The 25,093-nt window shown below is 50.4% G+C and overlaps 1 protein-coding gene across 1 annotated transcript; it reads left to right on the top strand.

The window, feature by feature from the left end:
* Positions 1-564: 564 nt before the first annotated feature.
* LOC104312770 (sulfate transporter) lies at positions 565-23,742 on the top strand. Its single transcript, XM_069772332.1, has 5 exons — positions 565-5,862; positions 6,710-10,444; positions 16,716-17,145; positions 20,078-20,356; positions 20,439-23,742. Exons 1-2 carry the CDS (start codon positions 5,245-5,247, stop codon positions 8,303-8,305), a joined length of 2,214 nt encoding a protein of 737 aa, XP_069628433.1. The 5' UTR covers positions 565-5,244; the 3' UTR covers positions 8,306-10,444; positions 16,716-17,145; positions 20,078-20,356; positions 20,439-23,742.
* The last annotated feature ends 1,351 nt before the right edge of the window (positions 23,743-25,093 follow it).

The following is a 25,093-nucleotide window of genomic DNA, read 5'->3' as shown; positions in this document are numbered from 1 at the left end:
ACAGTGCCACAAAAGTTGGCAAGGAATCATTTTCACCCTCCTTATATAAACTGGGAATGCTCCCCAAATCCTCTAGCTGATGTACTTGGAAGTGTTCTTTTTTTTCATCTTCTAGGAGTGGGCATCAGTGCTGGGGAAGGACTTGCAGCAGGGTGCTAGTAGGGTGGACCTAGCATGTGGTATCCTCAATAGCTGGACAGCTGATGTGCGGTGTATGACTTCTGCAGCCGAAGAAGCTCTTCCATGTCCTTTTAGATCTGCTACCCTTGCACTGAGTCTCTTTCCAAGGACATATCCTGCATGTCGCATCTTTCAAAGTACGCTAAAAGCCATTCCTTGCATGTCTGTCTTCATGGCTCAATGCTGGGAGTGAGCAGGAATTTAAATAGATGCTCTTTATCATTATTTGTAGGTTCCTTGGTCCTTCTCAAACTTCGGAGTGGCACGACTGCATTACCATGTGCAGTCACAGGGTGAGCAATACTTTTAGCCTCGCAGTGTTTATGTCTGGAGAGAACTTCTATCTTTGCCTGACATGCCCTGCTGCTGTGACCCCTGCATGTTAGCATAAACTGCCCTGCAGAATAACAGGAGGCTCCAAAACCTTTTATTTCCAGCCATGACCTACTGTACTGCTTCCACATTCTCTGGTGTTACCTCTTGCAGAAATGTGAATAATTGCTTTCCATGAAACCATCAGAGAGGTTCTATTCAGCTTTTTTGTCCTCAGGTGCTTTTGTTGCATTTTGCCATATCTCAGCAGTGGGACCAGTTCTGGGCTTGCCTCCTTTTCCTTCTTTTTCCCTTAAAGAATGGTGATGTTCTGCAGATGTCTACAGGTTGAAAATTCATTTCCAAGTGGAACTGAACCAGCAGCCATCTGAAAAGACTGTCAAGTCCCATACCTGAAGGGAATGAAGAGCATGTCTTAGATACCTGGCACCATTACCTGGCTCACTTGCCTTTTTTGTAAATAAAGTTGCATGCGATCTAAGTAGCTGCGGAGCAGTGGGGTGCAGCCGTGTACTAAGCTGGGCTGGTCCCTTTATGGAACCAAGACATGTGGGATGCTACTTGAAAGGCTTCCAGGAGCCAAGTAGTCATAAGTGTATTTACAAGCCTTAAGGCAAGTCAAAAATCCTTGTACAGTGCAGTTAGCGCTGTTCCAAAGAAAACTGGAGATGCCAGGTCATCCTGTTAAACACAGGTGATGCACTGACACAGCAGCAGAGACTTGAATTCGCTACACTTACCCATTGCAAAATGCCTGGGTAACAATCATGGACACAGACAAGTTCATAAATTTTTTTCTACTTAGGATAGAAAACCAAAATAGCCCGCTACTACATTTTCCTTGTACCTGGAGCTTGGGTTTCCACTGCTCTGTTTCTAGCTGGCTGCAATGGCTGTTGCATAGATGGATGTTACATTGCTCACATGCTATGCCATAAATGAAAAATTTGGATTTCATGCTTTCCGCTTGTCTTAAAACCAGAGGGTGCCACATTACTGGCAGGCAACATCCTGTCTACACTTGCGTCGTTCGAGATAATACCGTCTGTCCAATCCAGCCTTGCCCAGAATGGAGCTAAACAGTTAAGTGAGTTTATAGTGGCAATAAAGAACAACCCTTGAAGAGGCATTTGAAAACAAAGAGTTTCAGCAGTTTGCTGTAGTGACCTTGCATTTGGAAGGCAGTGCAGCCTTAGCCAGCTCAAGGTCACATGAGGTTCTGTTGTGGGTTTCTTTTTTTAAGCTGTGTGCTATACATTCTCTAGAGCAAATGTGAAATGTTTGCAGTTTCTGCCCTTGCCTCACCTCATACAGTAACAGTAATTTCAGAGACGTACGCAGTGTTCAGTGTCACCAAGTATGTTCTTACCTCCTCTCTGCCAGGATGGAGAACATAAAATTGCCTGTCCTCAGTGTCTACAGAGTGAATTTCCAGCACAGAAAGGACCATGTGGAAGCTGCCATAGCATGAAGGTTTGCTGTTTCAAAGAGGTCAGCACAGAGAACTGAATGCACAGGGAAGCCAGCTGGGACAAGGAGCTCGAGAACATAATTCCAGGGAAAGTATGGAAGATTTTTAAGTTGAGTATACAAAAGCAACTGGAATTTGCACACAAGAAAGGGGGAAAAATTGTAGGGAAGGCTTCAGACTTAATTGAAAGGATAGTCACATTTACAAAGGATGGCAGGGGAGGCATGGAGACAGAAGAAATGGAAAAAAGAACTGCTCACCAAAACTTATGCTTGGGAGAGGTGGAAAAGCATGGCTGTATCAAGGCTTACCAAACTACATCAGTTAGTAAAGGAAATAATAACAAACAAAAGAGTTCCAGAATATATAAGTGAAGATGGAAGTTGGAAGGAAAAGCAGCAGCAGGTGGTGAAGGCAGGGTGGAAGTTAAAGGTAGCCTAGGTACTGTCACAAATGGGAAAAGTGCTTTGTCCCATTTTCATGGTGGACAGATCAGGGATCCAGAACTGGAAATGAATGCTTCCTAAATAAGATCAAAACCCAAAAATGGATTGTACTCAGATGTGTTTCATCCCAGCAAACAAGCTGACTTAAAAGACCAGCCTGGCCAGCTTTTCAATGACTGAGTCACCAGTTCTTCAGTGACTGAATTTCAAGGTGAAGGAATCATACAGAAAATGGAAATTTGGGTCATTTGCTGAAGAAGAAGATGGAAAAGGAAAATGAGTGAGTAGAGACAACATCAGACAGGCCAAGACACAAGATGAGTTTTGACTAGGAAGGATTATAAAGCATATGAAGGGTTCATCTTTTAAGGACAGGAGGAATGACAAGGCTAAGGAGAGATACAGTCCATTACTGAAAGAAGGGAAAGGGAAAGGGGAGCTATCAACAGATGTACCTGAAAATAAATGAGCTGTGGAGAAATGGCAGAGAATAAAGAATTTATATAAATAGATAAATACATTGAGCAGCTGTCTCCGCTGCCATGTGCTCTCATTTTTTCCTGCTGCCAGAGAGCACTGATGTTTCTTATTTATTTACTTCTAATTGCTGAGATACAGACTTCCACTGATGAGATAAATGTAGCTCAGGATGCTCATCTTCCCGTTCTCTTCTCTCAGGGTGTCTCCCTAGCATCTAAATCATCTCTCCATACCTCACACCATCTCTCCAAACGCTGTGGGCTCTCAGCCCCCTTCCCAAGCCCAGAACACAGTCAGTGCCAGGAGCAGAGGCCAAGCTTCCTGACTGCCAGGAGTTTGTCCTGCTCCACGGGGCAACGGCACATCCAGCAAAATCTCAGAGACTAGATCGATGGAAAAGAGATGGAAAAGGAGAGGAGAATAAGGTGAGACTGGCAGCTGGGAGTGTGTGCTGAGAGGTCTGGTGTAGGTTGTTGGCATGGATCACGAGGGCAGAAAAGTTGCAGCTGGTATTTATGAGGCTGCTGTTTCAATTCAGGATGATGAGACATTTTTCCTGCCCACTAATGCAATTGTTCACCTTTACCTACAAAAGAAATGCAACCCTGCGCTTTTTGCCAAATTGTGCTTACTTCTGCAAAGCAAAATCCCTTGTTATTTGTGCTACAGTCTCCAAAAGGCACGTGCAAAGCGTGAGTTGTGCAGATTTGACGCACATCGAGTTCTTCTATCTACCTAGAAACAACCTGTGTCACCACACCTTTGCTGTCAGCGCGGACCTGTGTGTACAAAGTTCCCGTGAAGCCCAGCGCCGCTGGCTCCGTGGAAGCGGGTGAGAGCAGTGGGGCCGAGCAGAGGTGGAGGTCCGCGGGGAGCAGCCGGGCAGGCGGCTGAGCAGAGCACAGGGGGCTGGTGGCAGCACGCTGGTGGAAAAGCTACCAGGAAAGAAAAGTCATTCTGGAACAAGTTTTGCTTTTTGATTGTTTTTTTGGAATGAAAGCTTTCCAGAATAGATGAAAACCTGAGTGGAGAAGCTCGGCAGGACTCAGGCAATGATGCGCTCTCAGTTCAGGGAGCGGCAGAGCAATAGCACACGCAGGAAGATTTCTTCGCATTGTTCCCCTTGTTTAGCAAACACATCTCCAGATACCAGCAATACTGTTACCTGGCAGGACCACTTCTCTAAATCCCTTCAATCATTCTTAATGGCCAGAACAAGTTTTGATCAAAAATACTCTCCCAGAACAGTGTTTGTTTTCAAAATACAGCTCTGTTTGGCCGGCTGCACCGTCTTCGTCGGCTGGAGTGAGATAAAAGGGCCGATCGCTTGGCTGAGTAGCTCAGATCTCTCCTCAAGGGAAGCGGCACATGGTCCAGAAGGAAGGCAAAGGAAACAGGTTTGCAGTTGTTAGCCTTGTGCTTTCTCTGTTCAGGGTGTGCTGTGAGGTGAGGAGACAGGTCTGTCCACAGGGGAGAAGCTCCAGGTAGTGAGAAAACACCCAGTGTATCTCCTTGCAGCCAGAAGTAAGAGATTTGGATTGGGACTAGTGATGTGAAATGAACCTGTAGGGCAGGGGAATGGGATTTCTCATCATCCCAGTTCATTTTCTGAATGCAGCCACTCTAGGTCTCCCATCAGGAGAATTTTTTTCTGTGTGTACTGTTCAGTTTTGACAAAAAGGTGTGTTTGTTACAGCTGCATTTTGACTGAAAAACTTGGAGTAGCTCTGGAAAATATGTATGTTACTTAATCAGACTGAAAAAGTAGGATGCTTTCATTCTGCAGATAGGACCCCCTGTCATGGACCTGTTTGATGCAAGCCAACAATGTAATTTAAAATTTTGAAATGTTAAAGGAAAAATTATTTTGCAAATTACCTCCCTTAGCCATGTGTTAGGTTCCTAAGGCATCACTTGGAATATCTCAAGGTTTTCAAAATAGTTGTTGCTTAAGTGGAAGTGTCATCAAGAAACATTAGTTTCAGTGAAATAGTATTGTCTGATCTTAACCCATTCTGCTGTCCTGTTTCAAAACAAGAGGTATGTTAGGAAGGAGCACAGGGCTCTCTGTAGCTCTGTCCCTGATGTGGGCATCTGTGCCAGTGTGAATGCAATTTAAACCGTGGTCTCAGGGTTGTGGTTAATCAGGTCCATAACTGAAAACAAATCAACCGGCACCACGGGAAGGTGCTTTTCTGTTTGATTTGTCTGAGATTATTTTCCTTTATTTATTTATCCATGCAATCTGCATGAGCCCTGGAGCTAAGCAAAGCACATGATGTGACTGTAACACCTCATGGCTGCCTGCTCTCCCGCCTTAGCTCTCCGGGTGCAATGGAGGACACGTCAAGCCAGAAGTCAGGACAGAGCAAAGAGGTGCTGAGCTCCCTAACACCAGAAGAGAGTCCTGCCAATTTTGTACATGTCAAATTGGAGGAGTATGAGCCCGCAGACTTCAGCACCAAGGATCTCATCCTAAAGAAAGCCAGAGAGGTCTGCACATGCAATCATCAAACCATCATCACCTTCTTCTGTCAGCTGTTCCCAGTGCTGGACTGGCTTCCCCGTTACAACATCAAGGCGCAGTTGCTTGGGGACGTCGTATCTGGGCTCCTGGTGGGGATAGTTGCCATCCCTCAGTCCATCTCCTACTCCCTCTTAGCCAGCCAGGATCCCATCTACGGAATCTACACCAACTTCTTCTGCAATATCATCTACGTCGCTATGGCCACGTCACGCCATAACTTCGTGGGCTCCTTCGGCATCCTCTGTCTGATGATTGGGCAGTCTGTGAACCGGCACCTCCAGCTAGCAGGGTACAGCGGCGACAACTCTGCCTCTTCACTGGTGGGCAACTCCACCTCCTTCAGTAACGGGACAGGAGCCTGTGACAGGAGCTGCTATGCCATCACTGTGGCCCTTTCCTTAAGCTTTCTGGTTGGCCTTTACCAGGTACAAATGTTCGCTGTCGTGCTGTTTCCTCTCCATCCTTTCCCTGCTAGGGACTTCTCTGAGCTAAAGAACTCTCTGCTGCAGTCTTGGTTCAGACCTGCAAGTCATGAGAAACCTTTCCCGACGTGAGTAGTCTTCGACACCCTTGAATCAAATGTAGTGATTTAGAAACTCCCAAACATGGCTGAATGTGGGGTTTTCTTCCCCGCCGTGTGATAGGCCGTGTCCTTGGATGTGTCTGAAACATCCTTTAGGATTAGACACAGCAGGGGAGGAGAGGGAACTGTGAGCCACCTTCCCACCACACCAGTCCTGGAGCTGGTCTGGCTCCTGGTGCAGGTTAGAGCAGGTTTGGGGCTGGCAAGAGCAGTCTTCAAGGACCCTGCCATCAGCAGGGACTCTTTCTAAGGCCACGCTCCCTGGCAATGTCCCCACTGCCTAGGCTTAGCTGTCACTGAACAATTTCAGGCTCTTTCACTGGGACAACTAAAATTCAGTGGATCGCATGGGTTTTGTGCCATCAAAGTGAACAGCTGCTTTGATGTGGCTGCTGCCTGGAATTTCAGTGTTAGCTATGCACCCTTATTGCTTGTAAGGAGACAGAAGCAGGGACCATATAGGCTTCTTTGTATGGCATCTCTAGCCACAGATGAGTCTTACAGGCAGGTCTCTTTAGTTTTCCATATCCTAGATTTACTACTGAAAACAAATTCCTCTGCCTCGCACTGAATGCTCAGCAGACAGAATAGCCAGAGCTGCTAAAGTAGAAGCAAACTGACATAAGTTGCCAGCCACCTCTCCCAGCCCTTCTCATCAATGCTAAAGGTATCGCTGGCTTGCTTTTCAGATCCTGCTGGGGGTTTTACAGCTGGGTTTCGTGGCTGTCTACCTGTCAGAACCTCTGCTCAGTGGCTTTGTGACCGGCTCCAGCCTCACCATTATCACCTCCCAGATGAAGTATCTCCTGGGACTGAAAATACCTCGTCACGAAGGGGTGGGGTCCTTCCTCCTGACGTGGGTTGACCTTTTCAGATACATCCAGAACACCAACATCTGTGACCTGGTCACCAGCCTGGTTGCTTTGGCTGTCATAGTGCCTGTCAAAGAGATCAATGACCGGTATAAGGAGAAGATGAAGGCCCCATTCCCCATAGAGCTGCTGGTGGTCATTGTAGCCACAGTAATATCTTACTACTTTAACTTCGAAGAGCGATACAAGTCTGCTGTTTGTGGGGATATCCCCACTGGTTTCAGGAAACCCACTCTACCAGATATAAACCTGTTTTCCAGCCTGGCAGTTGATGCTCTGCCCATTGCTGTTATTGGTTTTGCAATGACTGTCTCCCTGGCGGAAATCTTTGGCAAAAAGCACGGCTACGCTGTCCGTGCCAACCAAGAGATGATTGCCATTGGCATGTGCAACCTGATCCCTTCTTTCTTCTACTGCTTTGCCAGCTCTGCAGCCCTGACCAAGACTCTGCTGAAGGAGTCCACGGGGACCCAGACCCAGGTGTCTGGCCTGGTCACCTCCCTGGTGCTGCTGCTAGTGCTGCTGTGGATCGCCCCACTCTTCTACTCGCTGCAGACCTCCATCCTGGGGGTGGTCACCATTGTCAACCTGCGGGGGGGCCTGAGGAAGTTCCATGATATCCCCCGCATGTGGCAGCTCAGCAAGCTGGACACGGTGGTGTGGTGGACAACCATGCTGTCCTCCACACTGATCACCACAGAGATTGGGCTCCTTGTGGGCGTCTGCTTCGCTCTGCTCTGCATCATCTTCCGCACACAGAGACCCAGGGCCACGCTCCTGGGCAAGGTCAGCAACACAGAAATCTATGAGGACCAGTCCACTTACAAGCAGCTCGGCAGTATTGCCAACATCAAAATCTTCCGCTTCGAGTCATCTCTCTACTATGCCAACAAGGACTATTTCAAGACAGTTCTCTACCAGAAAACTGGGGTAAATCCTATCCTGCTGGCTGCTAAGCACCAAAGGGGGAAGGCCCAGGCAAATACAGATGCAGGCAACAGCAAGACCTTTTTCGGCACCAGGCTTGACTGCCTGAAACCTGCCAAGCAAAGGACTGAGAAGCCTCCAGCAGATGCCTGTCCTCCCTCCATAGATACGCACACCTTAATCCTTGAGTGTGGGGCAATGCAGTTCATAGATACTGTGGGTCTCTCTGTGCTAAAGGAGATACGTCATGACTACAAGGAGATTGGCGTCCAGGTGCTCCTGGCCAACTGCAACCCTTCCATCCGCCACCGGCTCCGGGAGGGAGGCTGGGCTGGTGGGGCAGACAGCGGTGGTCAGCTGGCTTTCCACAGCGTCCACGATGCAGTGCGGTTTGCCGAACGGCGGTACCACGTGCAGCGGGAGAGCAAGGAGAAAAAGGATGCTGTCCTGGACCCTGAAGACCTGAACTTCCAGGCGTCTTTGTAGACCTGCGTGTGAGGAATGGTTTCTAATGGGGCTGGGCTTGGTACGTACTTGAGAGCAGTTTTAAGTCTTTGTGCAGTCAGAGCATGCCAGAAAGGCTTTAATGAACTGTCAGCAGCAGGCATGGGGCAAAAGGTCTGGGGACGGCGTGCATTTCAAGAGAGATTGCCAACAGGTAAATAACCCGAGAGGCGTTTCAAGGTCTGTCCTGTCGGCGAAGAGGCTGGATGGCTTTTAACGCTTCTCCGTTTTGAAAAGGGCTGTGACGGCAAGAGATGCCGTGCAGGGAGGTGGGACGCCCGGCTCCCGCCAGCAACTTCCATTAAACACCCCCCCCCCTCCGCCACGCAAGCTTTCCCCACGGAGCACCCCGCGGCCGGAGTCACCCCGCCAGCGCCGGCCGGGCCTCCCTGCCCCGCTCCCGCCCGGCCCCGTGTCTCGCGTGGGCACTGGGGGGCACGAGTGAGCCGCGCTGCGCCGCCCCGACCGGCGCTTCCCGGCCGCGGGGGGACCGGCCCCCGCTCCCCCCCCGCCAGCCAGAGCTGCTCCCCGGGCGGGGCTGGCTCGGAGGGTGCCCGGCCGATCGAGCCCCCCTTTGCTGAGGCTCGGGGAGCCCCTGGGAGCTCACCCACCGTCAAGAGACCGCTCGGCTGCCAGGGTGTGCGAAAAAGCGAGAGGTGAGCCGTGTCCCCCACTGACCCGGTGACATTCGGACGCGGCTTGGGCCCCACGTAAGGGCCAGCAGCGAGGGACACCCCCGTCCTGCTGCGTTACAGGGGCTGCCGCAGGCCTTGGGGCAGCAACACGTATCACCGCCGCAACGGCAATCACGGGAGGAGGCTTTGCAGGGGTTTATCCCCAGAGGTCCGCGAGTGACCCGAGCTTTATGCCTGAAAATCTTGTTCCCCGTGGCACCCTGGCATTAACCACCATCCGACTGCTTTTTTGGGGAGAGGGAGGGTCGAGGCGGGACGCTAAGGTCAAAGGAGAGAGGAGCTGTAGGCAAGGTTTGCCATCCGCTCCTCCGAGGAGCCCTGGCCATGCTTCCCACCTGCCCACGGGGAGGCATGGCCCCAGCCTCCGAGGCCGGGCGTGAAGGTGAGCAGCTCCCCTGTGCTGTGCCTCTTGGCTGTGCAGCTCCAGGTCTGCACCCCCAGACAGCAAAGGGGCTGCAAGCCGGCTCGGTCCCACCAGGAAGGTTCACAAATGGAACTGGAGCTTGTTACGTGTAACTCCAGTGTGCCTATAGTGGCCCAACACAGAATAACTAGGGAAAGAGAAGATGCCAGCATCCTCTCTTGTGGTGCAGTCCCTTGAAAATTGCATCGTGGACAAATGCACACCCCGAGGCATCTTTAGGCACCAGACAGCAAGGCCACTCACCCACCTCCTGAGATGTGCAGCAGTGGGGGCTATGGCCTGATTGCACTGGGATGAGAACCACCAGTCCCGCTCACTAACATATATTCATCTTTTGCCACCTTTATTTTGGACTGCCCTTCTCTTCCCCCACAGCCACTCTGAGTCAATGCGGGAAATGGAGTGCAGAGGCTTATTTATTTTCCAAACACCCTACGGCACAGAGTTTCATAGCCCCCTTGATGGCCACAAAACAACAGCAACAAACCTGGCAACGGTAAAGCACTTCCCTTAAAAACAAACAAAGTTTCGGAAAACTGGTGGGAGTTTGTTCAGCTGATGGTTCTTGCTCAGGCTCTGTGTGTGGCTCAGGACAGTCTGCTGCAGGGGAGGAGAGGCACTTTCCTCTGCTGTTATTTACAGACTGGAGTTTATGTGACTTCCATGGCTGAAATGACAGATTTCCTCCCGCCAAAAGGCATCTGAGATCACCAGCTGCTCTTCATAAACTGTAAATCAGGAACACCTGTGTCACAGCTTGTAATGGCCACAGTTCTCCCAGTGTTTAGCAGGATCTGTGCTACCTTCCACATGCGCAGCTGGATCCTGACAGCAGCTGGAGACACAGCGCTATCACTCGTAGCGGTGGGGCAGGGTTGCCTTGCCCCTGCAGCACTGCCAGGCATACAGCTGGAGGGAGCCTTGGCTCCGAAGCGGACATGGGGACCTGTCCTTTCTGCTGGGCTGGCAAAAGCAGTGTCCTGCTGGCTCTGCATCCCAGGGGTGAGTCCTTGCTCTGAGCTGTGAGGCTCTGCAGCATTGCTAAGTACCAGAATAGCTTTTCTTCGTGAACTCCATCTGTAAAAACACCTTCTACATTGCATATTTAATATGTGACTATTCCCTTGGCCTCATCCAAGATGAGGCACCAAAGATATCCCGGTGAAGAGAACTCTAGCTTTGGCAGTCACTCGGGAGCCCAGGGACAGGAAACTATTGTAAATAAAGTGCATGGAAAAGGAATCCTACTGGCTCTGCTCAGGAAAATCTCTTCTTGTGGTCAAAAGATTATTTCAAATGGATTAAAGAGCATGGTACGCCCAGCTGCCTGCAGGTTCTTGGAACAAGGTTGTGAGTGTCAGATGACGCTAAATTGACTGAAGAGGCCAGTACAAGCCTTGCAGGGCTGGACGGACAGGCGTGCTTGGCATGCCCTGGGTGCGGGTGCCAGCGGGGTGCAGCTCCTGGGAGCTACGGCACCTCTCTCCAACGGTCCTCGCAGGCCACCGCAGCATGAGGCAACTCCCCAGGGAGGTTGCATCAGCTGTGGAGCAATGAGTAATGGGGCAGTTTTGTGTCTGAACAGCAAGTCAGTGGAGAAGGAAAGTCTTGTTACCTACAAGGATTATGACCTTCCTTCCCCTTTGGAATTGTGTTGCCGTAACTTCCTTTATAAGACCGTTTATTGAGAAAATTAAATTGTTTTGGTTAGACTTTAGATGCATTTATGATCTCAGTGGGGTCATAAAGCCACAGCAGAAAATAAAACCAGTGCTGATAATTCCTGGGCACAGCCTGGTGCAAGATAGCGCAGATGAGATTACTGTCAGAGCGGTGGTTCCCACAGCCCTCTGCGATGGGAAATGGCTGTTTATATGAGCAGTTTCTGCTCAGAGCTGGGAGAGCTGTGAAAATGCCAAAGAGATACCTGGCAGTTTTTATGGGATGCCTTCCCTTGGAAAGGAGTACCTCCTTTCCTTCTTCTCCAGCCCAGAGCAGCTGGGATCTCGCTGGCAGTTCTTGCACAGGCTGCTTGCCCAGATCGCCCAGCCCGTCGGCTCCACATCCCCATGACCCAGCATTCCTCTGTTCCCCACAGATCACCAAGGTAGCTCAAGGATAATTGCTATTTTTATATCAGTTCCTGGGAAGAGGCCCTGGGTTGTAAATGACACAGAGGAGAGATGAGGAAGGACAAATGACACAGTCCAAGGTCAGTTTATAATCAGTGTCATTGGAGATGAGGCTGGCCTCTCACCACCTGCATCTCCTGGTGGAGGCAGATGTGAGCAGGAATGGACCACAACTGTGGGCCAATTCCCTGGTGAGGGCACAGGGCGCTCGTCTGCCCCCAGCACCCAACTGCAACAGCCCGAGTCCCCCCCGCAAAGGGCCTTAACATCTCAGCTGAGGGGGTGACCCACCACATCTCCCACCCGAGAGGACCCGCCGCTCTGTCCCACTGCCGACACGCTGCACCCCAGGGCATCTCGTGTGCCTGTCCCCTAAAGCTTCACCATGGGCCAAGGAAATGCCATGCAGCTGAAAGCAAATGTTATCCCTCCTGGTAAGCAGCTCACCTCTTATTCTCCTGCTCTCTCTCCCCCCTGCCTTGCTGTGGATCTATAAATACTCCAGGAGTGTGATAAATAGAGGATTGCTGCTAAGGCTTTGTCAGCTGCAGTTGGAGCTGACTGTGCAACTGTTAATTATGCCTCAGCAGCAGCCGGACAGGTTTAAATCCTTTTGATGCTTTGAAATGCTCCCTCTGGGGAAGTTTAAGGAATAAAGGTTGTCGTGGCTGATACGTGTTAGCTTCCCCTTCTAGAAAGCGTATGAGACACTGATTGCTGCATGGAGGGCTGTTCTCCTCACTTCCATTCCCTGTTCCTGGAAACACACACTCTGTATAATAGCAAGAAGCTGCTTCTGCAGATCTATAACTGCAGTAAAGCAGTTAGTGTGCTGCCAGCATGTGCATAGGGTTTACCCATGTAAGCTTTCCCTAGCAGACAAAACTGAGTTGAAAAGAGAAAGCAGAGAACTAGCTGCAGGTGATGGCACTGGATTTCCTGGGGAAGAAAAGGTTAGGGCCAGCATTAATGCCTCACTGGAGATAGCCTGGTGACAAAGGAATCACCGGACAGTGCCTTGGGCTAACATAGTCCAGCTGCAGGTGAAAAGCTCCCAAGGGGTTCAGCACAATCCAGGGACTCTGCTGGGCCCTCTTCTCCCCTGACTCCCTGCGAGCTTGCCAGGCTGAGCTGTGTGGGTGTCTGTGTGCTCACCTACAGGCTTGCTGCTCTGGATTGCTTTATGGGTTTGCTGTGCCATATTTTTACTTGTGTTTCTCAGAAGAAAGGCTTTGCTCTTCCACATTCATGGCAGCTTCCAAATTCTTCCACTGAGTAAGGGGCATGCACCCCTCAGCCTAAAATCCTGGTCTAAAACATTCAAAGTCATGGGATAGCCACATCAGAAACCATTCCTCAGCCACTGGATAAAAATCCCTTCCTTTTTCTGCCACTCACCCCTACCCTCTAGTACAAAGTGCCCTGGGTGCTGTGTGTGTACTCTGTGTAGAGGTATCACCACAGATGATGCCCTGGCAATATGAAAGAAAAATCCAAGTCACAACTATCAGATGGTGATTGTGGGCAAGTGTGTCCAAAGCTGTGTGCAGAGCTGGGACAGAGCCAGACCAGGGCTTGGGCCCCACACACCCCACTCGAGCTGTGTGCTCAAGAGAAAGAGAGGGAGACGTAGGAGGACAGGTCTTCTTTGGCCCTGGCTGTTGCACTAGCTGTGCCAAATTTTTATTGCACACACCAAGTTTACTACTAACCTGAGCGCCACATGTCTGCTTAGGAAGTGCGTATTCTCCTCTTAGAAGTTTGCTCTGGGGCACTATAAAGCACAATAAAGCCCTTGTCATAAACAATAGCCTGCTTTCACAGGTATTTCCTCCTAGATGTAGTCTCCTTCCAACTGTGATAACTGCAGACTGAAGGCTGGGTATGATTTCTGTTGTGCAATCAAATAAACGATGTTGCTGGCAAAGGACGCTGCCTTTGCTGAGCTGGCAGTGTGCACAGGTATGGATACCCAGGCACACCAGCCCAGGTACACACTCATGCACATGCACTTGCATGCCCAACCTTGCAGGTGTTCACCCAGGCACAATGCTGCCGCACCACTTCCAAGCCCCAGCTCTCTGACTCAGGTTCCCCAGGCAGAGTTTTCAGCTTGACAGGGCTGTGATAATTTGCCAGCAAAGCCTGGGGTCTTTCCCTGCTACAGTCACATGGAAAAGAGCCTCCAGCCCCCATGTCTCCAAGCCCCTCCACGAAGTTTGGACCCTGCTGTGAAGGTGAGAGCCTGGGGAGGGGGGACGGGACCGCAGCACTCTGTTCCCTGCTCCATCCTTGGCAAATTACTGAGCATCCAAACCCTATTTGCCTTGAGTTCTTTCCCTCCCTCCACCTGCTGTAAAATGGAAGCGATGAGATTCACATCCCTGAAGAGAACTGCCAGGGCTCAAACCAGACAGCTTTGCAAGTGACATTTTTGGTAGCATTTCCAGATTTTCAGTGGCCAGGAACAGCAAGGGGAAGAGACACAGCAGCTTTTGAGATGCAAAATCCCCCATATTACTTGACTGGGAGTGGGGTCAATTTGTTTTTTCCACAGTGAATCTAAAAGATGGGGCTTTTCTAGCGATGTTCTTGTGAAAACAGGATATTTCAGTCTTTTTTTAATGATACGGCTCAGTATCCTCAGTTTAATCAGCCACCCAGCACCCCTGAGAGCACTGGAGAAGCTGCGGTGACAGCTGTCCATCAGCAGCGGCTGGGCTCCCAGCAATCCCCTTCTCCCCTGCTTACAAACAGCGTCTCATCCAAAGGAGAGCAGATTTACATTAACAGCATGAGTGGCACCTCTTATCTCGGCAGCACCTGGAGCGATAAGGGCAGTTGCATGAGTGATTAACATTAATGTCTAAAGAAGCAGAGCAGCTTCCTGGAGAGGCTGAGAAATGCTTCCTTGTGTCTGCTGGAGGAGCCAGCGCTGCAGCAGGTTCCTGCTTCCCGCATCCTGGCTGTGTCAGGCTGGGCAGTGGCGCTGAGGCTGCGACAATGTCTGGGGCATAGCCACATCCTCCAATTTTAGACATGCAATGGAAATTCACTTTCTCAAACCCTCCTGATCAAGACACAGATGTTTCTCCAGACATGGAGTTGTTTCTCTAGAGGGGAGTTCGGAGCCCTTGGGGGGAGCCTGTCTTTTCCCATGGCTATAGAAGAGGTCCAGGGGGACAAGTCTAATGTAGGCATCCCCAGCGGGTGTCTAGGGAGTAAATGGTGCAAAGAGCCTGCCCATTCTGCCGCAGGCATAACAACCTTTGTGTTACACACCCCATGGTAGGTGCTTTCCTGAGCACTCAACAACCATTTGCCCAGACAAATTAGCGGCTGACACATGCAGGTAATTGTACCTAAAAACTGGAAGATGGCCACTTTGGAAAGATAGACACAAGGAGAATCATCTCACCTTGCTCAGGTGATGCAGAAGTAAATGGGAATGGTAGCATCCTGTGGCACTGATGAAGAGAGAGGATGGGAGCTTCATCCCGACTGAGACAGGTGCCGAAAGCAGAGAGGATAACTCATGGCTGGACATACCCAGGGGGTCCCAGCTCATTGCACACCCCAGGCTGGCTGCAGGTAGGGAGAAAGGGAAAGTTGCGCCATTACCCCACCATCCGCACTGCTCTACCAGTAACAGCCACATCCTGGTTCCCATAGGGACCAATGCCACTCCAAAGGGAGAAGCTGTCAGCTCTCATGGAAGGAAGGAAAAGGAGGAAGGACAGAGATGAAATGAGCTGAAGAGGAAAATTACTTTGGGCAAAGTTCTTGCAGTGTCCAGGATACTCACAAGTAGCAGCAGTAGCTGCTGGTCTCTGTGATCTCCTACAAAATAGTGAAGTCAGCCTGGTGATTGGGAAATCTTTCTGCAATTGCCATTTTGCTATTGAACTAGCTGTACTCTTTGCCCTTTATTCATCCTTGCCTGGAGAGGAATCGGATGGAGTCAATTTGCTCCACTTTGTGTCTGATCATTTTCTGCCTTTTAATCAGAAAGTCTGTCAGGAAGGGGAGGCAGATCAAAGCACCTCCATTTTACTCATCACTGCAAGCCCAGGGCCCCGTGCTGCCCCTCCAAGGCTCTTTAGTGACAAATAATGGTGCCCTCGGTCATTGCCTAGGAAATGACGATCCGCCCCACTCGCCTGGTGATGCTCCCTCCTAGTTACAAGTGGGGTGCTCTGCTTCTTGACGTGCCATTAGTCACTTAGAGGCTCACATCTCACTAGCTCTTAGGAGACCTCACTGGGGAAAACAGCTCCATAGTTCTTCCAGCTCCATGCAGGAATGATGAGTCTGGCTGAAAAACAGTTTTGCACGTTCTTTTAAAGAAGGCAGTTCCCTGCCCTGGCTTGAAGGGTCAGACGTTGCCGCTTCCCCAGGGATTGCTTAGCAAAGAGGAAAGTAGTGTTGCCAGACTGTGATGTGGGTTTGTCATGACAGCCACGGGCCAGTTCCTGGTTAGATACAGTGTGTTAGGGGAAGAGTAACCCACCTAGGAAAACCATCGATGTGACGCTAAGTTGGAAAAATAAAGGTCAGGGAGAATCAGGGAAGACCAGAGCTCTGCTGGTCTAGCAGAGCCAGAGCAGCTCCTGAGGAGGGGACACACGCTGCCTGGCCACCCGAGACAGCCCAGCTATCAGCTAATGAACTGGCTCAGCTGCTGGCGATTACAATTTGAACAGTCCAAGCGGGGAAGCCTGTGCCAGCGGGACTGAGGGAAGTGAGGAGGGGGCAGGAGGGGAGGGGGCGGACATGGACACACATGGCAGCCTGGGGAGCACTGGGCTCCGTGCTGCCTTCTTGGCAGCCGCCATCTGGCTGGCTAATTAGTGCACGTTATAATGTCCTTTGAGAGTTTGCAGTACTTGTTAGTAATAATAATAACAACAATGATAATAGTCAAGATTAAAAATAATTAAGGAAGCAAACCGTAGAGGAGATTGGATGCTCAGCTGCACGGATAACTGAGGGGACTCCCCAGGGTCCTTCCCTGGGGACAAGGCCAATGTTACAAGGTGACAGTCATGGTCCACCTGAGCGGGACAAGGATTTGGAGACATTTCAGAAGTGCCACCAAACCTTCTATCTCTGATACATTGGTATTGTCTCCTCCTTTGCAGGCTGTTTGCCCAAGAATACCTCAATTTCAATGAAAAGGACAGCAGAGGAAAGTTGACAGGACTCCTGACCGTGGGGACCTTATTACCAGAGCTGGAGAAACCAGTGAGCACCTTGGCACGGGTAGCTCTGCTTGCACCGAGTGTGACAATCAGGAGGTGACAGCTTGCCGTGATCTGTGGGGGTGGCAGACATATCACGCTGGCACAAATGGAGGATAGCAGAAGAGGTGAATGATAGCCCAAATAATCTGCAGCTGGTATCAAATCGAGCTGTGAAGGCAAATGATGTTCCACAGAGGGCTTAAGGCAGAGGCTGGTGTTGTGAGCACAGCTAAATGATGCGGTTTCTGATTTTTTTTCTAGTGATAATACGCGTCTCAGAAACTTCGAGAGAAACTCTTTTCCTTGGTGCTGTCATCACTGAAAAAAGGTGAGGAGGAGAAATTGTTTTTCAATGCACCCCTAACAGCTTGTAATCCCAGTTTCTAGCAGCCATCAGAGATGCGGCACAGGGACGGCGAGGGCAGGGCCTCAGCTCAGGCGGGCAGGTGGCATGGTGTTATCATGATGGGCAAAATAGGAGCAGAGAGCTTTGTGCCCCGATGTTTGGCAGCAAGGAAAGCCTCCGAGATTCTTGGCTTTCAGGAAATTAGGAAAAGTCTCAAAGCAGGGTGGGAGGCAAGGCAGGGAGAGGAACTGAAATGAGCTTCATTTGCTTGGTCTAAAAAAACGTGAGACACGGAGGAGGTGAGCTTAAGAGCATGAGCATGAAGCTGGGCTCTGGTTCCAGCTGCACTGGAGCAGCTCTGATCACTTGCTGCCCTTGGCCTCTATGGCAAAATCCTGCATTTTTGTCAGGTCTTGCAGTTTTGGGGCTCTTTAGTGGGTGCCCCAGCTCCTGGGAATCACTAAAGTCCATGAAGATAGCTGTTGCATCTTTAAAAAAAAGTATACAGCCCACATAGTTATGGAAAAAAGTACAGAAAAGGTGCTTTTTTAAGCCTAAAGGCTGAGAAAAGAGAATCCAACAAGAAGAAAATATTTTCTTATTTTTCTTTCTTTAGTGACTGAGAAGTGTGTTTCAGCAGGTACAATTGTGGTTTCTTTAGAAAGCAGAGACAAGATTAAAAGTATTGTAAAATACATGCCAAACCAGATAGCAGCTGAGACTCACAAAGCAGGTAATGGATAACAGATACTAAAGTTCAATAAAGCAAAGGAGAAATAACAGTGGTGAATGCTGACATCTCAAAGTTGTTTCCATTTCAAACCATCCTTGCCAAGGAATCTGTTTGTCGCTTTTCTATGTTAGGCTAATTTTTTTTTTTAAAGAAAAGAACTTCCAAGAAATGCTGGCCCTCTCTTCCAAATCAATATTTACTCTAAATGCAAGTGTTGGCAGTGCCAAGTGCCAACCACCTGCCACCACCGCTCTGCCCTGCGAGCCGGTGGGCAGCGTGTGGGCACAGGGCAGCTTGTGGGGGACGGGGCTGCTCCGCTTGGTGCGTGTACTGGTGGGAGAGCACTTGGGCACAGAATATTTACTGTGGGTACTTGAGTCTGGAGGGTAGTTATTTTGAGACGAGGTAGTATGCCAAAAATAAACGAAAAAGCCAAAATCGAGGCAGGGAAAAGTTGACCCTGTTGCGGTGATGTGCCGAGGGGAGTGTGGGCTCACCAGCCACTGGATGGCATTATTGTTTCACACGGATAGAAGCTGTCGAGGCTGCCCTAGCCCCTGGCCTGGAGCTGCTGCAGGAGGCTGGACACCAGTTTTGAGGAGACTCTGTGGTTCCCCCAACCATGATGCCAAGGCAGCCGTGGCCTGAGCCACACGGCGCGCTGGCAGATCTGCCGCTGCAGGGTTGAGAGCGTTGGGAAGAGCCGGGTCTGTGCCGTGCTCAGCTGTCCCCGTGTGTGCCACCGCTGCGGCCGGGCTGGTTTCAGCTCCCTGCCCGCAGAGACCGGCTGGAGGATGAGTACAGTCCGCGGCACTGAGCGGGGGATGCCCTTCGGTGGGGCAGCCAAGGGTGACAGAGGGTGCAACCTTCCCACGTGCCCTTTGCCATCCTGGTGCGGACCAAAGGGAGCTAACGCCACTGCTGAATTACGCTTGGTGTGGTGCGTTTGGGAAGAGGGAGGACTTGAGATCTGGGAGGTGAGCAGCCATGGCTTAGGTCAGTCAAACGTTAGGGGCTGGTGGCATTTGCATGAGCTGTTGCAGACACGCCGGAGCCATCCGTGTTTACTCAGGTCCCGTGCTCACCTCACACCATGCTTCCTTCCACCCCTACCTGTCCAGGCCACCGTGCCTCGAAAGCAATGGGGTCATTCCTCCCTGTGGTCCACTCGCGGGAAGGGAACGTCTCACCCTTTGCCGTGGGGAAGAGGCAGCTCAGCCAGCGCGGAGGGAAGAGCCCAGTGGGTAGTAAGGTCCCTGCAGCGGGTGAGAAGGTGCCTGCAGCAGCAGTTGCAGCAGACGATGCCGAGCAGGTAACATTTAAAGGAAAGGAGACTTGCTCCTCTGGCTGCATTGCAGAGAACGGAGGCACGCAGCTTGCACCTTCATGTGCAGATTGGGAGAAATGAATATTTGCAAAGAAAATGTTAGACTGGAGGTCTTGATGCTTTGTTGGTGAGGCGAGCTCCTAAGAGTGCTTCCCTGGAGCGTGTGGGCAGGCCTGCTACTAATACTGCTTTCTAACTACCTGCATAAGCATCTCCCACCTCTCCAGCCAAGATATATACCTGTTTATAGGCTCTTACACCTGTCAAGATCTATGCAAGCACTGCTGAAGGAAACAGGAGCATTAGTGAGTATTAAAGCATTAGCTTCAGGAGGAGCCCCTGGGAGTGCCTGTGCGTTTATGTGAGCAGGGAAGGACTGTTCCCTGCTTCTTTCCACACAAGGAGTAGAAAGCACCAGCTGAAGCAGGCATGTGGTACACTCCAGATATGCAAAAGGGTGCTTCACACAAGGGGTAATTAATGCAGACACCTAGATGACAAAAATGTGTTCGTAATGTGGTGGGAGGAATTAATGGAAGAACAATTAATTGAGGCAGGGGTGTCCTCTCTGGCTGAGGGACTTCTTTAACCGCAGGACACTGGAGGCTTGGAGAGCGTCCTGGGGACGCAGTATGCTTGCCTGAGCCTACATGCTCAACTCCCTCTTAACCTCTTCCGTAGGTATCCACTAGAGCCACTATTGAGATAAGGTATGGGATTAGATGGACCACTTCTATTCCCCAAGCACTACAATAACTGGGCTGAATACTGCTGGGATGCTTTAGGCTGCTGTGGCTAGACCACAGGCAGCCATTTCTTTCTTTTCTTCTATTTTTTCTCTTTTTTCACCCTAGAAACTGTGTTCATGCAAATAACTCACTGTGTGTGGCCTCAAAGAGGAAGCACAGCAGCTGCTGCTGGTGAACGGTGATTTCGTCTTGCAGAGCCCTTCCACGCCTGGCCTGGCCTACTGTGCCCATTATTTGGCTTTAAATATCTGCTGTGTTTGGGAAGCTGCATAATGAATTTCCCTTCAAGGCTGTAAGAATGTTGCAGTGTATTTTGCCAAAACCAGTGTGGAAACTGCAGAAAGGAGAAGTGAAAATGGTTGAAGATTGAATGTGGCACAACAGGTGAGTTAAATTTGGGTGGGGAATTTCTAGTATTTTTTTCTTGGAAGTGAAAATACTTGATAGTATTCTGCATTTATTAGAGCCCGAGCTAGTTCTGCAAATCCCAGCCGTGGCTTTCAGTCCTAGCCATGGAGGAGGGCTAGCCATGTGTCCGTCTTGTCAAAGCCCAGCTGGAACATATGGGTATCACAGCTCTGAGATGGGCAGCTCTAGTTTAACTTTTGTTCTGCTGAGCTGCTGCAGATCACTGAGCGTCATCCTGGAAAAAAACCATTCTGGGAAGTCCCAGCCATCGTGGCTGCCAGGGCACAGGAGGCTGGCCACGGGCTCACACACTTACTGCACTTGGGCAAACACTGACTGTAACTGTGTGCTAATCAAGCATGCAATTGCCAGAAAGGGTTTGCAAACCACCTGCAGGCTCCAGTCTGTTCTCTCTTTGAACAGCTCTGAATAAAGAAGTCTCCTTTTTTCTTTTGTTTTTGAAGATTTTTGTTGGGGAATTAACAGCCAGAAATAATGTTGCTTCACTGAGCGAGTAAAGGACTTGGAAATAGGTTTTCCATCTCCAAGAGGGGCCTTGATTTTCCTTCCTGGGTAGCCAGGGGCACCCCAGAGCAGTGCAAGGCTGCTGGCTCTCCTCTCCGCTGGGACCAGCCTCCCGCTTGCTAAATGGCCTTGACTCCAGCGGGCTCCCATCTCAGTGCTGACCTGAGCTGACCTGGCTGTGTTTCTGAGGCTGTGCAGCATGGCATCGGCATGTGATGCCCCAAACACCACTCCTACTGTTCACGCAGCTCCAGCAGCCCCAGGGAAACTCGGTGGGAAAAGCCACAGCGGCGGCCCGAGGTTTCCGGCATGGAGCAGAGGATGAAGGCTCCCCAAAGGCCAAGGGGTGGGAAGGAAAAAGTCACTCTCCAGGTTTATTTTTGTTTGTATTTTAATAGTAGGGCTGCTCACAAGTGGAATCGTCTACATGCTGCCATGGAAACACCAGCCTTGGTCCCCAGCGCAGTTCGAAGCCATCTGCAAGGGAACAATTGTCGGCCTGTTTGCATAAAATCATCCGGGGAGGTGCCGGGTGGCGTGCGGCTGGCCAAGGGGAAGCCACACTGAGACACGACAGGACGTGCTTGTCACACTGAATAATGGGATGTACAAATGCCCGCAGACAGGATCCACAAGGTCCTGTCTGGAGAAGAGCTGATGTGCAAAACCAGTGTGAATCAAATTGGTTTGAATGAGTTGGAGTGAGCGTTTGATTCCCAGGAGCTCCAGCACTTTGCGTGCGATGGTTATGGGCGTTCACGCTGCCAGCTTTTCGGTTTGTGCGAACATGGGGACCTCCATGCAAGCAGAGGTCTGTGTGTGCAAAGACAAGTCTTCCGAGGGGCAACAGCGTGGGAGGCCCCAGCAGGCTGCTGCTCCTGTGGAGCTGAATTTCAATTGCTCCGGGGTGGGAAAGGGAGCCAGGTTAACTTTCTGCATATGAACAGCTTGACTGAACACACCGGGCTTATAAAGCTCTTGGCATGAAGCATGCGCAGAAGACTGAGCATCAGCCAGCATTTGCCAAAACTGCTGGGGAACCAGCTCCTGCCTTTACTCAACCATGCATTGGGCTTCAAATCTGTGAAGAGCAGGTTGTATTCCCAGGCAGTTGCCCTACGCGAAAAGAGATAGACATGAGAAATGGCAGAGAATAACCTGATCCACACTAACTTCCTCCCTTGCTTTGGCAGGACTGCTAAGCCCAGGATTGCTCTGCTGGTTTATGTCCTAAATGTGCTGGGTACGCGCTCTGATGTCATGAGTGTGTGTCACTGAGATCTCACACTGATGCCACAAGGAAACCCACCAGAGAGCCCTGCAGAGGAAGGTGTCCTTTCTCTGCTAGGAATGGGCAAGGGTGCAACCCACTGGCTGCCAGCGGAGGCCAGCTCTGCCCTCCACCCTTCAGAGGTCCTTCAGCGCCAAGAATTTGTTTCTTCTTACTTGCGATCCGCCCTGAAGGCCAGCACAGGCAGTGCAGAGGCTCAGGACTGTGCCTGAAGAGTCCATGGAGGAGCTGATTTCTCTTTACTGGCAGAAAGAGGAGCTCAAACAGCCTCGTAATGCGTGTGCATTGAACCTGCCGAGCTGAGCTTGCACGCCCGCAGTCCTTCCCCCACCACCCCAGCAGCCGAGCGCAGCCCTGCCTGACCCAGCTGGCAGTCGTTCATTCCAGCTAGCTTGTAAACCCCCTTCATTTCTGCTTGTCCCCTGCTTTGAGCTCGTTTTCCTCTGAGATCCCCATGACTGCACTTTACGTTTGTGAACATTCAGGGGAAAAGATTTTGAAGCTTCTAGGCTGAGATGCCAGAATAGACTCGCTTTCTGGGAGAATTTGCTGTGGTTAACCTGACTACAAACATCTCATTCAACCAAGCAAAGAGGAGAAAAATTACTTGGCTTTAATCTAGTTCATCTTCAAAAATACTTAATAAAAGAGGGAAAATAAATTCAGGGGGGCTCGTGGGCATCTTGAGAGCAGAAAAAGAGGTAAAATTAATCCTATCAATAATCCATGATGAATGATTCACTCAGCTCTTTTATTCACAGTTGCATATAGTTATCCTTATTCACGCGGAGATGCAGTACTCATGGAAATATATACAGACTCATATGCATATAAATTACGAAGCCCAGCGAGGGCTCCTACGCAGCCGGGGTTACAGCTCAGCGTAGCTCGCACATCGTACACGGCTGCACGGACCTCGCTCCTGCTGGGCTGAGCACAGGTCGCCGAGCAGCCGCCGGGCTCTTTGGAGCTTCAGGAGGTTTCTGCACAGCCACGTGCCAGGGCTTGGCTCCTTGCTGCTTGCATTTTCCCAGCAAGTTCATCCATGCGCTCTAGCAGGGATGAGGAAGGGAAGGAGTCTGTGTCACCCTCCCTCCTGGCAGGGGGCACTTATGGGAAGAAGGGCTATAAAGCCAGCATGGCCCAGTGTCCAGCACTCTCCATGCTGCCTGGTGGGAGACGTGACGCTGGTGTCCCCAGCCCTCAGCTGCCTCCACACAGCTCCCCTGCACTGAGGCTTCCCTCTCTTCTGCCAGTTTGTACCAGAATCTTTTCTCTGGTTTCAGTGGTGTGGTCCCAACCCCCCCGGCAGCAGCAGCCAGTGCCTCCTGCAGTGCAGAAGGACAAACACCTGACCGCCCCAGGGTGCTGTGAGCTGAGAAGCTGGCTCCTTGCAGCACTGGGGGGGGGGGAGTGGCAGGAGGCAGGAGATGTATTTCTGCTTTCCAAGCAGCTCTTTTTATTCCAAAACTTCTTTGCAGGAGAAAAGAACCCAGTGGAAAATTTTCATTAGAAATAGGATTTTTAAAAAAACAGTTAAAAGAAAATGATGAAATTTCTGTCACAATTCTGTGGCCTGCAGAGAGAGGATTGAGGTGGCCCAGCACTCCGAGACCCCCTCCCACGAGGAGTCAGAGGAGACGTCAGACGATGCTGAAGAGCAGAGGACACAACCCCATCAAACGCCCGTCTGGCTCGAGGAGCACCGTGGCTGTGCGCGCTTGAGAGGAAAACCCAAAACGTACACAGAGCCAGCAGCCACGCCAGCCTGCGAGGACAAGCACCCGGGGACAGACGTTGGTGGAGGGAGGAGAAGAGGCAGCCTAGGAGGACGCAGCCCCAGCGCAGGCACTGCCTCCTGTCCTCCCCAGCAGAGCTACAGCAGCACCAGCCCTTCTCCAGGTACCCACGTCTGCTCAGGCTGAGGTTGCTTTATTATCAACTGTCATTTCGCCCTCCATCATCCTTACGTTTCTTATGGATTGTTTAGTAGTTGCCAGCTCACAGACTGCGAATGGGGAATTTGTCTCCAAAAAAATTGTCTCCCGTAAAAAAGAAAGACAAACTTGTCCCCTGATGTCAGACTTATTAAATATTCCACCTCGCATGACTGGAACCAGGAGAGGGGTAGGTGGTTTTACATATGTCTGGCCATTTAAAAGTTAAGGCTGTTGATGGAGAGAGAGGTTTTTGCAAAAGCCAGCTCAAAGCCACCCATCGTGGAGGAGCTGCTCTGCTCTCCAGCAGGGAGCCCCTGCGCCGCAGGCAGCTGCCTGGCCCTGCTCCAGCTCTAACTCTCTGGCTGGTGCTGACATGGGTGCCCCTTGCTTTGGTTTCTTCTTTGGTCTCAAGATAGTAAATACCTCAAAGGGTCACTCTGGGAGGGCATTTTAATGCTTGCAAAATAATTTTGCAACCCTCCGATGAAACCTGAAATAACGATGTCTGTGTTATGAACAGTGATATTTACACTGTTAAAAATGAATGCAAATGTTCTCCTTTAAAGCTAAAAGTCAGACCTGCCTTAAACTAGATTTTAGATTCATATATCCAGGTAGTGTTATAAATAAAGTATGGTGAATAAATCAAGGTGCTCTGGAAACAGTGAGATTTCATAACATAGATGCCAGATTTTGAGTATTTAAAGGCCTGTCTGTTTAGGTATCACTAGTGTGACCCTCTTCCTTTTGATCGCTTCAGTTTCGAACAGCTTCCCACCTTAGCTAGGCTCAGCACTTTTTTCATGAGTGTGGGAACCTGGATGCATGGCAATGCTGCAGCATCCAGAGCACTCCCTGGACCAAATAATGAATAATGTAAAGAAAGGAGGTGGTGGCAACAGTGAGATATAATTTTAAGTAAGGATGAGCACCATATCAGCTGATGCTCTAAATCAG

The sequence above is a fragment of the Haliaeetus albicilla genome, chromosome 27, assembly GCF_947461875.1.
Source record: "Haliaeetus albicilla chromosome 27, bHalAlb1.1, whole genome shotgun sequence".
Taxonomy (NCBI): domain Eukaryota; kingdom Metazoa; phylum Chordata; class Aves; order Accipitriformes; family Accipitridae; genus Haliaeetus; species Haliaeetus albicilla.
This window is presented reverse-complemented; position numbering and strand designations above follow the sequence as displayed.